Source organism: Rousettus aegyptiacus, unplaced genomic scaffold, assembly GCF_014176215.1.
Source record: "Rousettus aegyptiacus isolate mRouAeg1 unplaced genomic scaffold, mRouAeg1.p scaffold_m13_p_11, whole genome shotgun sequence".
NCBI lineage: Eukaryota > Metazoa > Chordata > Mammalia > Chiroptera > Pteropodidae > Rousettus > Rousettus aegyptiacus.
Genome location: NW_023416286.1, coordinates 2,369,645 through 2,385,089, shown reverse-complemented (window position 1 = coordinate 2,385,089; position 15,445 = coordinate 2,369,645). Strand labels below are relative to the sequence as shown.

The 15,445-nt window shown below is 59.3% G+C and overlaps 1 protein-coding gene across 3 annotated transcripts in view; it reads left to right on the top strand.

Moving 5' to 3' along the window:
* FLT1 (fms related receptor tyrosine kinase 1) overlaps window positions 1-15,445 on the top strand; it is a 139,578-nt gene that overhangs the window by 53,262 nt on the left and 70,871 nt on the right. For all 3 annotated transcript variants that reach the window (XM_036228396.1, XM_036228397.1, XM_036228398.1), the window contains exon 11: window positions 12,497-12,611. In XM_036228396.1, the coding sequence (XP_036084289.1) occupies window positions 12,497-12,611 (115 nt within the window). The remainder of the gene's footprint in view (window positions 1-12,496; window positions 12,612-15,445) is intronic.

Genomic DNA, 15,445 nt, shown 5'->3' with positions numbered 1-15,445 from the left:
TCTGTTCTCGGCACCGGCCCCGACTTCCGGGCGACCCTGGCGGGCCGTTCGATGTGCTCCGGCTCCCCTTTCTGCAATGGCCAGCGCCGTGCTTCCCCTCTCCTCGGAGACACAGCTGTCATCGAATGCCGTGAGCGAAACCTCTGAAGTCTACACTTTCTCCTTTTAGAAAAGCCTGAAATAATTTCTTAGCTGTCACACCCCGGTAGTTCCCCTCTGCTTCTTATGAATTACAAAGCGGCGTGACCCGAAGGTCAGTGCCAGATCAACGGAAAACATCAACTTGTGGAAGAAGAAACGGCTGCAAGACAAGCCTCAGGGCGAGCTCGCGTCCCAGGGCCCAGAGCTGACTCGGCGGTCGGTGGTCACGTCAACAGCCACCCGCCGAGGACAGAAGCGTGGCGGCCCCTCCCCCACGTGTCTTCAGCGCCAGCCTCTGCCAGGCTCAGTCCAGCTCCTGCGATCGCCCCGTGCGCCCCCAAACCTTGCCTGCCCTGTTTGGTCTTTTGCCAAGGATGCAAAAAAAATGTTGCCAGATTCTCAACGTCTGGAAGGTGGAGAGGGGACGGAGTACTCTTTACTTTCTTAGCCAAGGTGGTGGACTTTCTAAGACAAACCCAAGATCCGCCCGCGGCATCTGAGGAACGGCTCCCACAGCTCTGAAGTGTCAGGCCAGGAGTCGCCGGTAACGACGTGCTTTCCAAGTGTGACGGAAAGTGATGTTCCCTGCCACTAACTTGACATCCCACTCCCGAAACGCTCTCCTCCGTCCCGGCAGGAGGTTGCTGTGGGCGCCCAGAGAAAGGTCTCCTTCCAGGACCGAGTGTGGTTTGCTGGGTTTTGGGAGGGTGGAGGTGGGGGTGGCCTGCAAAATAAGGGAAGACGGGGCTTCTAGAAACTCTGAGGCGGGCTCGCTTAATTGCTGCGCTCTATTGTTTACGTCAGCACATTGGCAGAGGAAGGGGGTCCTGAGCCATTAGGGACGTGTTCGGGATGAGTCATTTGGGAGCAACACAGTTTAGCGCATCAGTGGGGTGTGTGAAATTAACAGGGCGAAGACAATTGCTAATGGTAGTTAATTAGACATGGACTCAAGGACCCGAATTTAATTGACCACTGGCATGAATGGGTCTGCTTTTTAGGCCAAAACAGTTTTCTGTCCCGTATTGTTTCCTAACTACAAAATGAAAGTTTTAACTGTTCAGACCCTGAAATAGCCAACATTTCCAAACGCATCTGAGGAAAGCTGTAATTTTAAAAGACCTCTTCCTCGGGACACACGGTCACGGGGGGCCTGTTTCCGTCTGCGTGGCCCCGTCCTCGGCACACCTGCGATTCGAGTGTGTGTCTCCTGACACACACTCTGTGCGGTGGGGAATGGACGGGCAGACGCCGACCAGGTGTGCCACCCGCAGAACCAGGAGTCGGAACAGGGACCCTAAAGGCCACTTCCCCAGACACTCAGGGCCCTGAGCGTGAGCGACCAACCAGCGAGAGCCGGCCGGCCGCCTCACACAGGCGGCTCTCAGTGCGGCCCAAGGTCGTGTCCACTTCCCGAGAGGGGCCCCTCGCGCGGGGGGAGCCTCCGGGCAGTGGCCTCATTAACACCGCGCACGAAGTCCTGGCCACGGAGCGCGCGCCCGCCTGCCAAACGCCCCTCTGCCGCTCTCCGCCGGTTCGTGAGAGTCTTCCTGTTCCCACTCTTCCCGGCCGCGCTGAGTATGATGAGTTACTGCTCCTTACGAGTTAACCGTGTCCTGCAGGGGCTACTGAACGTTTCGTTATGGGTTTACATCGCAGCGAAAGGCTGGGCCAGGGGAAGGCTGTGCGGGCCGCTGTTTGCAGGGGCGTTTTGAGTGGACGTCAGTGCCGCTTTCCGGGGCGGGGGACCCCACGAGACAGCGACACACATTTGGGAAGATCCCTTAAGAAGGCTGCATGCAGCACGTCTCAGCTCTTCTCTGGCCACGGTCACGGATTGCAAGACCCGGACCGGCACGGCCACCACCGAGTGGAGGAACTGACCGCCTGGCCCGAGCGCCCCAGGCAGCAGGGGAGTGAACAGCCCTGCTCCTGGAGACGTGTGGGCCGCTTGCCTCTCCGCTGGCCTGGAGGCTGCCGCCGGAAGTGCGGTCCAGCCCGTGGTTTCAGGCGAAAAGCAGGAGCTGGCCGATGGGGAAGACGGGACGGCTGGGAGGGGCGCAGGCCTTCCTCCCCAGGAGCCCCGTGGGAGGCTCGATCACCCTGAGTGCAACGGGCTCCGTCCTGACAGCCGTGACGGGAGTGACCGGCGACACCTCCTAGCGCTGGAGCCGTGTCTGTCCCTGCCGCGCACTGTCCCCGATCTGCGCAGCAGTGGCGCCTAACGGGCACACTGCCCCCCATTTTCCCACGAGGAAGCCGAAGCCCAGGTGACCTCTCGGGCTGAGCAGGGAGGTGTTTCAGGAGCTGACTGTCCACCGGGGCCGTCCACCGTCCCGTCCCTGCCCGTCATCTTGAGGACGCGGCATGTCCTTCCTCCCGGGTGCTCCCTCCAGACGGCCGGGCTCACGTCCCCCATCCACGGAAGCCACGGAAGCCACGCGGCTCAGCCACCCAGCCAGGTCACCGGCGCTTCCCGCGGAGGCTCAGCACGACGCTGCATGGGGATGAGGACGAGCGGGAGCAAGCCCAGGCGCTCGGGGGCCGGGGCGGCCCGCGCCCGTGCGGACCCGACGTGGGCTTCCCTGAGGGGCGCCGCGCAGCTGAGCCGGGCGATTGCCGCCGTCGGCCCGGCCGACCCCGAGGTACCGGGCGACCGTCCCCCGTGGGCCCCCCTGCCGTCCTGCCGGACTCGGTGGCGGTCTTACCACTGCACGCATCTTCGCGCGTGCTGCACCGTAGGCCTTCATCCTGAAACTCTGCCTTCCACGTCGGAAGAGCAAGACCTTGGAAGCCGAGAACTTGGGTTTCCGCTCGGTCTTCTTAAGAAGGTGTGTGGGTGCGCATCGTTACCCCGCCTTACGGGCCTGACTGCTCCTCCTGCCCCGTCTCCGTCGTCGAGAGTGATGTGAGAGGATCACCAACTGCTCCCTCACTGAGAAATCCTCTCCTACGTGAAGACGTCTTTGGACAAGTCAGGCGAGGAAATGAAGATGGGTAGAGCCTGCTGAGAGCCGAATGGGAAATCACGGCCGGTGGAAGGCTGTATGGCCTCGGACTTCGAGTCTTATCTTCTTCATAACTGAAAGTTATTCAGCACTGACCCTCAGGGTCGCAAGCACCTGATGTGTGCTCTGTGTGCGGTACCTCGTTCAGTCCGAGCCGCGCTTCCGTGAGGCAGAGACTGTGGTTATCACCATTTTCCGGGTGGGGTGCAGGGTTCCAGCGCCCCGCGCGGAGCCCGCCCTGCCTGGCGGGCCGGAGCCTGGACACAGGGGTGGCCTCTGACACGGCCTCTGGCCCCGACTCTGTGCCGACGTAGACATTAAAACGAGTGCCGTGGGTCAAACGCTCGTGACCCAGAAGGCAAGCGTGTTTGGAGAAGCCTGTCCTGACGTCGGGAGCCGTGTCGGATGCAGGAGGTTTAAGGCCCCAGGTGCCGGGCCTGCGTGCTGGCTTGGGGGCCCAGCCCCCTCCCGCAGCTGACATCCGGGGCGACGTCCGCGCCCCTCGGGTCTGAGCCCCCTGCTGCGTGTCACGGCGACACCCCCACTGTCGCCGCGAGGTCCGGGGGGTGAAGGGGCGGCATCCGTGAGGGGCTTAGCCGGCATCTCGCGCACTGCCGAGGGCTCAGTCTGCTTGCCGAAGGCCAGCCAGCGTCCTCGGAGCGTCCTCGGGGCGCCCCGGGGCAGCCCGCCGAGGTGGTCGTGCACACGCCAGCGTCCCCTGCGAGCCGCAGGCTGGCGCTCGCCCGGGAAGCGGGCCCACGTCTCTGGACGGCCTTCTGCCTGCACTGGTCTCCGAGGACGTGCACACGGGACCAGACGCGGCAGAAGTTTCGGATTCTTTGGGAGGGTAACGGGGCTGCTCGCCTGGCTCTGCTCGCCTGCGTGAGTCCAAGTGTGGCGGTCCAGACATCCGTGACCCAGACCGGTCCCGCCCGCGGCGGCTGACGGGCTCTTGCCCGGCCCCGGCCGGCGCTCGACGGGTCGACGCGTCCGCACGCTGCCGACCGGCCCCGTGGCGAGCGCCTGCGTTGTGCCTCGCGGCAGGAGCACACACGGCGTGCGCCCCAGAGGACGCGGCTTTGCCTCTGACGCGGGTCCGTGTGAACGAGCCGTCACTCAGCTCGCCCACGTGGTGCCGGTGGCGACGAGCCCCCACTTCCGCGGCCCTTGAAGAGAGGACACGCTGCTGGTCAGCGATCGTCTCCCACGAGACCGGCAGACGCTTCCCCGCGGGCGGGCATCGCCGCTGAGCTGGGACCGAGCCCGGCTGTCAGGTCGCCAGGTGCTGACGCTGGCCAGACCCCCGGCCAGGCCTCCGTCGGGACCCCGCACTGTGAAGGGTCAGCCGCGGACGGCGGTGACGCGGCGCTCGGCCGAGGGCACGTGGGGCGGTCACGTGGGGGTCAGTCCCGTTGTCCGGCACGGTGGCGGCAGGCGGCGGCCGGCAGCGTTGACTGCGGCCTGAGCTCTGCTCCTGCTGCCCAGGTGGCGGCCGAGCCCTGCGGTCGAGCGGGTGAGTCAGACGCAGCGCCTGCTGCTCAGCCGTCAGCCGGCGCGGTGACAGCCGCGCCATGCCCTGTGTGCCGGCCCACTTAGGGCCGCCCTCGCGTTTGCCGATACAGCCACCGCCTCCCCTCCGATCGTGTCCCGAGCCCTGTGACGAGACTGCGGAGACCTGGCGGCCTGTGGCTGCTTCTCCCGAGGCGGCGGCGGCGAGGGCACGGCGTTCCCAACGATGGTTCTGTGGCGACGGCGCACAGGAAGCACGATGAGCAGCAGCCGATCCGGACGCGAGGAGGAGGGGGCGCCCCTCGCCCAGAGACGCGGCCTGCGGGCTCCACTTTCCAGCTGGCGCGAGGGAGGAAGACAGGGACCAGGCGTGCGAGGCAGAGGGGGCCGTCAGACCCCGACCGCACGGAGCCCCCGCGGGGCCGGAGGGTCGACGAGAGCGACTCCTCCCCGGTCTGGCTCCTCGCCTCTCTTCACGCCGGGGCTTTCACATCGCTAGGAACTTATCAAGCCACAACCTGAACTCGGGTCCAGGAGCTCTGCGACCTGCGGTCCTTAGGCGAAACTGTGATTTCCGCCCCCACCTCAGGGCTTTCTGGACGTTTCGGTATCGACCACTATCACAAGGGTGGTCTGCTCGCTTCCTGTTCCCGAGAGCAAAGCGCGGCAAGGGCCTGACAGTCGTCACTCGGTGGCCAGAGTCGACCCTAAGGCCTCTCCAGTGCGTCAGAGCAGAGGGAGTTGGCAGCCACGCCCGACATTTCCCTGAAGACTCCTCTGGATCGAGTGCCCCTCCCTCGGCTGACCCATCTAAGAAGGATCATGAATGAACGGACAGTGGGCGTTCTCTGCGAGGCCCGAAACCGGTTGTACCCGCCCTCCCGGCCGCCCGCTGGCCCCGGTGTCCAGCCGCCAGGCCGCCTGGGCTCCGGCTCCGGCTCCGGCTCCAGCTCCGGGGTCGTGCGTCGGAGCCGGGCAGGGGCTCGCCGGAGTGCGCACTGGGGGCCACAGGGAGGAGGGCGGCAGAGGCTGGGAGCCGGGCCGCGGGAGTGTGAATGGACCAAGGGGCCCGCGAGAGCAGGAAGAGGCGCCGGCCAAGGCGCTCACGGAAAAGCGCTTATCTAAACAGAGGTGGCCAGGCCGCTGGACCCCCTCCACCATTGTCCGAGGAGCTGACCCACGGCCTCAGGCCCGGGACAGCCTCCTCCCCGCCGCCCCCCCTCCATTCAGACACGAAGTGATTTTCAGCATGGGCTCCACAGCGTCACGAGGTCTCTCGCTGCACAGAGTCGCCCTCCAGAACCCCCTCGGCCTGACCCCGGGGCCGCCCTGAAGGCGCAGGCCCCTTCCTGGGGCGAGAGGAGCAGGCCCCGGGACTCTGAACAGTCCTCCCGGCCCTGGGCCGTGCCCCACCGGCGTCCTCTCCCCTGCGCGGTTCCGTTTGTTTTAAGAGCGTGCGAGAGGAGGGGGAAGGTAGCGTCGGCAGAGCCCATCGGTCTGATGGCTCGGACTCGGCCGCCGCGCTTTGAGGCCCCCGCCCCCTGCGGCAGAGGAAGGGCCCACAGCGCTCCGGCAGGCCGGCCGCCATGGCGGGGCCGACCGCGCCTGCCCTCCGGCCGGCGTCCTGCCCTTCCCATTTTCTAAGGACACTCTGCAGCCTCAATCCGCTCTGCGACTGCTCTGCCCGGTTCCTGACGCGGTGAAGGACGCAGCACGCTTTGTGCACAGACTCTGATCGCCGCCCGGTCTCCCCAACAGATAAGCGGGGTCCACACGAGAAGCCCCGCACGTCACCACCACCCAGGCAAGAAAACCGAGCGAGGGGACTTATTCTGTCTCGGGACGTTTTAGAGCTTCCAAGAGCCTCTTTTTTTTTTCCTCCTCCCAATAAATGTGCTTTAGTCATCGATCGGTACATGTCTCACTCCCAGGCGGTGGCTCCGGCTCAGACAGGCAGCCATCGGGCGCTGGGTGCTCCACTCACGGCCGCCCGCCCCACCCTCACCCGGGGGCCCTGTGTGAAGACGTCTGCCCGCCACGGGCGTTTTAGCGGTCATGGCAAAGTGGCCTACCTTCCTCCCAGAGGAAAACAGATTGCGACAAAAGTTGGACTTTTTCTTGTTATATTTTAGAATGATAAAAGTCATTGGCCAGTAGAAAACCAAGAGTTCCTATAATTTTAGCATCAAAACATCTTTATGACCAAAACTAACCAGAATTGATGTCAAAAATGTCAAGTATTCCTCGGCCCCCGCCCCCTCCACCAAAGGCCTGGGCACGTCTCACTCGCGGGAGCTGGCCTTACACTTCTCCCGGTGTCTGGCCTCGAACCCCACTCTGAACCAGACCCGCCCCGTGCAGCGTGGTGGTAAAGGTGTGGGGGTTCGCTGGCAACAGAACCCCTCCTGGGCGACGGCTGAGCTCGGTGTGGTGGAGAGCGGTAGAGAGATCGGGGCTCCGACCCCGGGCTGCGTGCTCCGTGGAGCTGAGCAAGGCGCTGGGCTGTCCGGAGTCCCTGTCCTCCCGGGCCACAGGATCTGTGAACTGGCGACTGCTACACCTGCTCCACTGGGCGACCGTGAGGACCTACGAGCTTAAATGTGCGCAGAGCCGGGCCGGGCACCTCGCCTGCTCCCTGACAGCTGCCTTCCCCTCCGCCAGCCAAGAGTCGGAAGTGAGGAGAACAGAGACTGGGAAAGGAAGGTCAGCTTGCTATCAATTGTCATCGGGTGAAAGGGGACCCTAAAAGAGATTCTGTCCGTCTTAAAGCTGAGGCTGTAGAGCAGACCCTCCGGCCCTGGGGCGGCCGCCACACTCGCTGGAATCCTACTGAGGACTAAGGGGTCCCGGGCGCCATGACAGGTGCCGAGAGGTGGCGGTCCAGACAGGCGCCGGCCCAGCCCTCCGGGGACTCCTCACGTGGGGGCCGCTTCGGGGAAGCCGCAGCCATCGGTCCTCGGGGGAAGGGAAAGGGCCAGCTCCGCGCCTTAGGTGGGGGTGGGGGAAGGCAAGCAGGAGGAAAGAAGAAAGTCCGAGAAGCAGAACCGTCCGAAGCCGACACCAAGGACGAGCACGGGGAACGCAAAGGGTCCCCAGGGGCGCCCGCGCCCCGTGTCTCCCACGCTGGATTTGTGAAGCTCTCACGCTGTGGGAGGACGGCGGGCGCTACCGGAAACGAACCGCAGACGGGGTGCATGCCGCACACGCAGCACGTCTGGTTGCGTGTGACGAGTCGTTGTTGCTGGTTTGGGACAGAAGCTAATAAGCGTGTTACACAGAAAGGGCGGAGCGAGGCTTGCGCCCGCGCCGCGCTGCCGTCTGTGCACGGGGGGGCCGCGAAGGCCGCAGGTGCGTGGCCGCCGGCGCGGGCCGGGCGGGCGGGCGGCAGGTGCACGCACTCTGAAAGCAGCCCGGACGGGCTGGACCCCGCCTCTGCCACGTCCGGCCGCTCGGCCTTGGGCGCCTCGCGACTGCTCCGTTCCCTCATCCGTTAAATGGGGGGTGAGAGCACCTACTTTTTAGGGTGCCGTACAGATCGGTGCAATGGTGCACGTGAACCGCCGACCGCAGAGGGAACACGATCGTCACCTGAGAGGACGGCCGCGAAGTGAGTGTTAAGTGGCCGCGGCCCACGCCGGCTGGCTGGCCCGCGGGACCAGCGGGCAGCGCTGCCGGGACTGCAGGTCCCTTTCCCTGCGGCTTCGGGCACAGACGAGCCAACGACTACGAGCGTGATGGGAACTGGGCAAACCCATCGCCACAGGACAGTCGAGCCGGGGCACGTGGGTCAGCGACGTCGTCTGCGTCTGCGGAGGGCGGGGACGCCCCCCCGTGACGGGGCGAGGGAAGGAGCCTGGGACCGCGGACCGGGTGGAGGGCCCGCCGGGCGGCTCCGACTCGGAGTTACAGAGACTGACGAGTCACACACCAGGGTCCCCACTCCACGTGGTGGCTGCATAATTGGCCTCTGTCTTCTCATTTATTTACATCATCTCCAGCCCGAAACGAATTTGTTTCGGCTCCAGGGCAGTGGACGGGCACACTCTTACCCCGGAAAGTTCCTTCCCTCTTGACGGTTAAAAATACCCCTGCGCGACTACACTTGGCATGCCACACGCAGACGGAGGTCGGAGCCCTGAGTCCCGCCAGGACAGGGACAGGGGCCTGGAGCGGAGCGAGGACAGCGTGGAGCTGGGGCTGACAGCGGCGGCCTTGCCCGGCTCGGCCCCTGGGAGCTTTCTTATCTCCCTGTGGCAGGAGGCGCTGCGGCTTCCTGTGCGAAATCAGGGGCCAGCGCCGCTTTCCTCTCGTTGTTCAGCTTCCTCCCCCCTCAAGACGGTTCCCAGCACAGCGATTATCTCTGCATCTTCAAACATGGCGCAATCGCTTCCTTAAGAGCAGGCGCGCTCCCCTCCCCCTAGATCCCTTTTCAAGTGCTGCTGCATAGTCAGGCTCCTAAATGATTCTATTTTTATGGTTCCAGTTACAAAGAGGGAAAAGCTAACAGTCCCCAAATTAGAAAACCAAATTAGAGGACCTTGGGTCATCTGGCCTATGGTTTCCATATGGGGCTGGTGCCCGGCAGCCACGGCCCTGCCCTTCGGCCTACAGGTGGGCTGGGGTCAAAGGTCGACAGCCCCCAGTGACCTCGGAGGGCGGACCGCGTTTCCCCGTGGGAAATGCCTCGCCTTGCTCCACTCTGACAGATTTCTCTGCGCTTCCTGAAGACCAGGAGTGTGAAGCTTGGAGCTTGGCCCGAGGCTGCCCCATTCCTTTGGGGAGAGAGAGAATGGAAGGCAAGGCTTCGCGTCCAGAATCTCAGCTGTGTGACGGCACAACACCGACTCCACATGCAAGTGTGTAACGCAGGTGCACGCGTGCCGTAAGCCCCCGTCTAACACAGGTGCACGCGTGCCCCCAGCTGCCTCCAAGGCACGTGTGCATCAGATGTGCTGATACACGTGCGCCGAGTGCATGTGAAAGACGAGGCCAGGTGTGGGTTTAAGGTATGGGCACTACAGCCGAGACCAAGGAGAATAACTAGGAATGAGAAACAGGGCAGATTGGCTCATATCGCAATTGTAAAACTTCATCGTTAAAGTGTGTCAAAGAAAAAAGAGTGTAATTTCCCTTGGGTTGAATTTTGTTTACTAATCAATAGAGTTCAGATGGGTTTGTTTGTTTCTTTTCTTTGACCCTATGATTATAAGAATCGCTAGTGGAAATCACACAAATTCCTTAAGGAGTGGTCACTTCGTAGTCATTCTTTGTTTTTAAATTTTAAATCTTACAATCTAATTATAAAAACAGGTATTTTAAAAACCTTTAGGGGAAACCGATATATGGGCTGGGTACAAACAACACCAAGGAATTATTGCTAATTCCATTAGGTACAATAATGGCATTTTTGTTCCGTTAGAAAATATGCATATTTTTTAGAGATTTGCACTGGATACACGGGGCAAAATTGACATAATGTCTGGGGTTTGCTTTAAAACACTCCACGAAAGGAAAAGATAAAAAGGCGTGCGGGACAGATTAGATGAACGGACCCGGCAAACCTGGATCACTGCTAAGTCTGGGCGACGGCGCGTGGGGGTTCACGGCACCGTGTGTCGGCGTGTTCGAAGATGATGAGTAACGAGAACAGGCGAAACCTCGTTTCTTACCGGAAACGCCCCGTCAGCGCCCCGTGCGCGCGTGTGTGTGTGTGTGTGTGCACGCGTGCGCCTCCACGCGCGGATGGAGGGTCAGCTACCCGCCGGCCCTTGCTGAGCTGTGAGGACAGCGACTCCACAGAGGTGGCCCCTGTCGCCCTGTGGCCGCCGCCCAGCAGGGCCGTGGGAGCACGGAATGCGACTCAGAGAGAGGGGATCCCGGGGCGTGCGCCCACGAGGGGGGCGCGCGAAGGCCGCGTGGTTTCCAGGCCCGGGACGAGAGGACGGAGCGTGGAGCCGCCCGCGACCCGCTCGGCACCTTCCGGCCCCGCTTTGCCTCGCGCCCCCCATCTTCCCGCCCACGCCTCAGCTGCTTAGGCCCAACCCCTCATCCTTTCTGGGTACTGGGCTTTAAAGTTTCTCTCAGTTTCAAAATCTCCAGAATCTGCCCAAGACATGCATGAATCAGAACCCAGCAAGCTTTCTGCTCACTACAAACTCTAGTCCAGAAGGTCACGACACAAAATGCTTCAAGGAACTGGTCTCAGCATAGGTCAGCGTAAAAACCAGGGCGTGAGGCGATCCGGCTGGGAGAGGTGGCGGAGGGGGCTGCGGGGACCGAGCCGGGCTCCCGCGGTCCCCCCGCCCCCCCGCCTCGCCCGCCCGGGCTGTCAGCTCGCAGACACGTGTTTGGGGCACCTGAAACATTTCTCCGTGTATGTGCGCTGCGTCTCAAAGAAATCTGTATTTAGATCTCAAGGCGTGTTTTAAGGGAGAGTTTGTCAAGGCTCATGGAGTGGTTCCGATCTGCAGGGACCACAAGCTGCTTAGAGAAGGCCACACCGCGGTGTGGGCGGGGTGGGCGGGGATCCAGTGCGTGGTGACTGAGTGCATGATGATGGCGGGCTCAGGGCGCACACGGCATGTGGTCAGATCCAGGGAAAACAATTCCTTACTTTTCTATGGCATCTGTCATTCACAAAACCTAAGTGAATTACGTCGTTTAACGCTTATGTAATCCCGCGAGACTAACAAGGCAGATATATTTTTATTCTTATTTTTTAGAAGAGAAAACTTGTCATAGGGCTAGGAGAAGTCAGGGTGGGACTAGGGCCTGTGTCCCCTCTGCCTCCTGGTCCGGTACCCTGCAAACTGCAGCCCGATTGGACCACGGGCTTCTGTGGGGTTCGGGTTGGAAGAGCAGGCGGGGAAATGGCCCGGGGATGGCCTTGACTGTCAGATGAGAGAATCTGGGCTTCCCCCAACCCAGTAGCTGAAGGCTTGGGAGCAAAAGGGCCTGGTCTAGCCGCTGGCTGGGGGGTGCTGAGGGAGTGGCGAAAGCCAGCCAGGGCGCCGCACTGCCCAGGCCGGAGTGCGCTTAAGTGTCGTTTTTGACGTCGGGGGTTTTCATTTGTGCAGAACACAGGATACTTAAGATGTAATAAACGATCAGCAGATATTTACAGCAACGACGTGAGTGGTGAGCCGCGTGAAGCAAGCGTGATAACGTGTCTCTGAGAGAATACACCGTCTCCCAGGGAGCGGTCGAGACGCCTCTTTAAATGGTACTCGGGTAGCGAGTGTAAAACAATGAGATCTCGTGGACTTTTAGAAACAAAAAAGATCTTACAAGACAATGATTTTGACACCCTTATTTTATAATGAAGCCCTTGAGGCCCGAGAGGTGAAAGAGCAGGCCGTGATGGCCCAGAACTCAGAACTGCTCGCCGATGCGTTTCCACACACACTGAAGACACCCGCTTCCCAATGGAACGTTCTGGTTAAAAGCCTTTCAGAGCTGTGAAAGGCCGTTATTTCCTGGAGGTTTCCACTCGTTGACCGAACATGTTTTCCTGTTTGCATGCTTCCTCCACTGGGAACTAATTAAAATCTATGTCAAATTTTCTAATTTATGCATTTTCTTTCATATTTAACATTTAGAACAGGAAGGGTGTATAGGATACACTGGTAGGTTTTTTTTTTTTTTTTCAGATCAGGCAGAATATATTGGCTATTTTTAAGTTTGGAGGATGGATATTGGGGGAAAAGGTCGAAGGAGAAGAAGAAAATGTGTGCTTTGTCGTCCAAAAGCTTACGCCGTGGTTTTCATTTCTCCTGCCGCGCAGGCTGGCCCACGCCGCGAAGCAACGTGGTGAGGACCGACTTTCTTTTTAAACCTAGGTACGGCATCTGCTCCCATAATGAAGAGTCCGTTCTGCTGCGCCCGGACAGCAGCACAGGAAACAGAATCGAGAGCATCACGCAGCGCACGGCAGTCATAGAAGGAAAGAACAAGGTATTCTTTGTAAAAATAAGCGTCGGGATGTTTGTTCTAAAAACGCACGCGGAGCTCCCGATTCTGGGGCCGTTAGAACTGGATGTAATTCAAATGCTCATACAAAAATTCGGAGGGAAGACAGGCAGCGTCTGAGCTGTGTCTTCATGGAGCGGCACCCCGAGGCCACTCGGACTGCGGGGTCCCCCGCTGACCACCAGTCCCAAGGGAACGAGGACCCAGTCCTAATGGAAAAGGTGGGGCTGCCCCTCGAAGGTGGCACTGAGGCCGGGTTCTCAGCCCCGGCTGTGTGCTAGAGTGCTCTCCCCATCGCGTCACCTCAAATCTCTGGGGCGGGGCCCGGCTTCCTAACGGCTGCCTGGGAGAGCCTGGCACGTGACCAGGACTGACAGTCAGTCACTGCCACACGAAAGCGGGGTGGCGAGGCGGGGAAGGGGCGGCCACCAGCACGACCTCCAGGTACAAGGTCAGTAAGTCCTGGGGCGCACCGCGCAGCATGGGGAACACGGGCAGGGGCGATGCCGCATGGCATGTTTCCAGCGGCTTAGAGAACAGATCTTAAAAGTTATGATCACGAGGAAAAAAATGTGCACCTGAAAATGGTGACCAATGTTCACTAGACTTATAATGGTGATCGTTGTGCAACATATACAAATAACGAGTCGTTATGTTGCACACATTGAAACTAATATGTTACATGCCACTTACACCTCAACTAAAGAGAGGGAGAGACTTCTAACCTGCCCCCATCCCAACAGAATCAGGGCCTAACGGGTGCCTTTTCTGCCTCCACGGCACCCATCCTTCCCCACTCCCCTAACCTGGACTGAGCCTCGGCAAAGCTGACGTCTTGCAGACCAGGCAAATCTTGGTGGATCTAAGACCTGGAGGCATTTTTTCTGTTGAATTAGTGGAAAACATACTGAAAAATATGCTATTATCAGACATGGGATAGCGAAGCTTTAAAAAGGAAGACAATCCCAGATAAGCCCTTTCCGAAACCTCCGTCTGCACGTGCACATCTCGACTGGGAGCAGTCTGCTAACACGGCGCTTCTGCTCGAGTGTGGCCACGCTGCCGTGAGCTCTTTACTGGGCCATCCTCCGTGCATTCGGAGGCGACAGAGGAGATGGAGCCATGCTCCGTGCAGGATCTGACACCCACCACAAATAACACCCAGACTCTTGGCCGCGTAAAACTCTTTGGCGTGTGCTGACGGCAGCGTCATTCTTTGGCCAGTCAGAGTGGTTACCTCCATTTTAAAGGTAAAAACTGGGGCGATCAGACAGTTAGCTCAAAGTGGCAAACGAGAAACTCTTCCTACCCCAAACCCCAGCGCTGTGCCAACCCGGCCCATCAGAGATCAGCCGGAACGGTGCCGGCCGGCCGGCGTGATCACGTCAGGAGCCCCTCGTCGAGGATTTAGGAAACGTTTTTAAGACTAGCAGTAGCTGTGAGTGGTTTAAGGTTTTTTTCTCTAATACAAACGGACGATAGTTTAAGATATCCCATGATGCGTAGCTACTGATGCGAGAGCAGCTTAGTGACGTATTTAGGAAAGAGGAAATTCCATAAACGTTCAAGTTTAATTGGAGTGATGACACAGGAATTTGCCTCAGAATAGAAATCAAGTTGTCTGTCACAAAGTACTAGAGAATTTCAAGACGCTTGTGTCATTTCATTTTGCCTCTTCCTGGCCGTATCGAGAGGATGTACTGTTAATGGCTAGATATTAAAACAAGAACTTATGAGCTTAATTTCTGCAGCAGCGTCTAGTCCTAGTCTGGTATCCTAGCCACGAAGATACACAATAGAAAAGAAAATGGACAGTGAAGAAGTTAAGGGAGGTTTCTGATGAGCGGCCTGATTTTTGCGCTCGGTCCCTGTTTAAGAGCCGGCGGGAGGAGAGCCACGCCGCCTGCGGCATCACGGGACTTCCGGCCCGCTCCTGGGCAGGCGGGAGCCGCGTCTGCGGACTGGCGGTTCCATGGTTCCGCAGCGGCCTCGCGCCACCCCTCCGGGACACAGCTGGCCCGTGCACCGGCCCCCGCAGTGCAGAGCACAGGGCCATGGCCACCTGCCGTGCTGCGTAACCCCCTACGCATCAGCTCACCTCTCCGAGCCCGAGTTCTCGCTTCCGAAAGATGGAGCTCAGAATAGTTTTCCTAGGTAGGAAAACTATTGTTAGAAAGGTGATTGTCACACAGACGCTAAGGCAATTCTCTGCAGTGACTGCGATCACGTACAATGAAGACCGTTTGTCAAACAATTACATGCCACGAAAACCACCGCGTGCCCTTTGTAAACAGTTGCGATATCTGTATATCTGTTTACATGTATTAACATCCTATTAGCGGCTGTAACTGTAACACATTAGACTTTAAGTAAATGATTAATTTCACATCCTAAACTTAGAAGAATTTACTACTTTTACTTTCAGCATCTATTAATGTACCTTTCCATGTGTCTAAAAAATTTACCTTTCATACGATGATGACAGATGGAAGTTTTGCTATTTCAGAATGATTTGCACGGGTCTCATCTTTACAATTAAAACCGCTTTCTGTTCTGCACATTTTTAGACAGTAAAGTCCCAATTTAAGGCTACATCGCCCAGTTTCCCTCCGGGCTCGTGGCCGGCATACACCATAGCACCACGCACAGACCAGGGCACAAAGAGCCCACTGGGGCACCTGCTGGAGTTCAGGGGCTCGCGGGTTTTTTCTTTTTTTTTTCTTTCTTTTTTTTCCCCTCATTGTTTTGTTTTGTTTCATGTAATTCAAGGAAGAGCGTAGAGGATAATAAAAGTCAATTTCCTCATTAGCAAGTTTTGG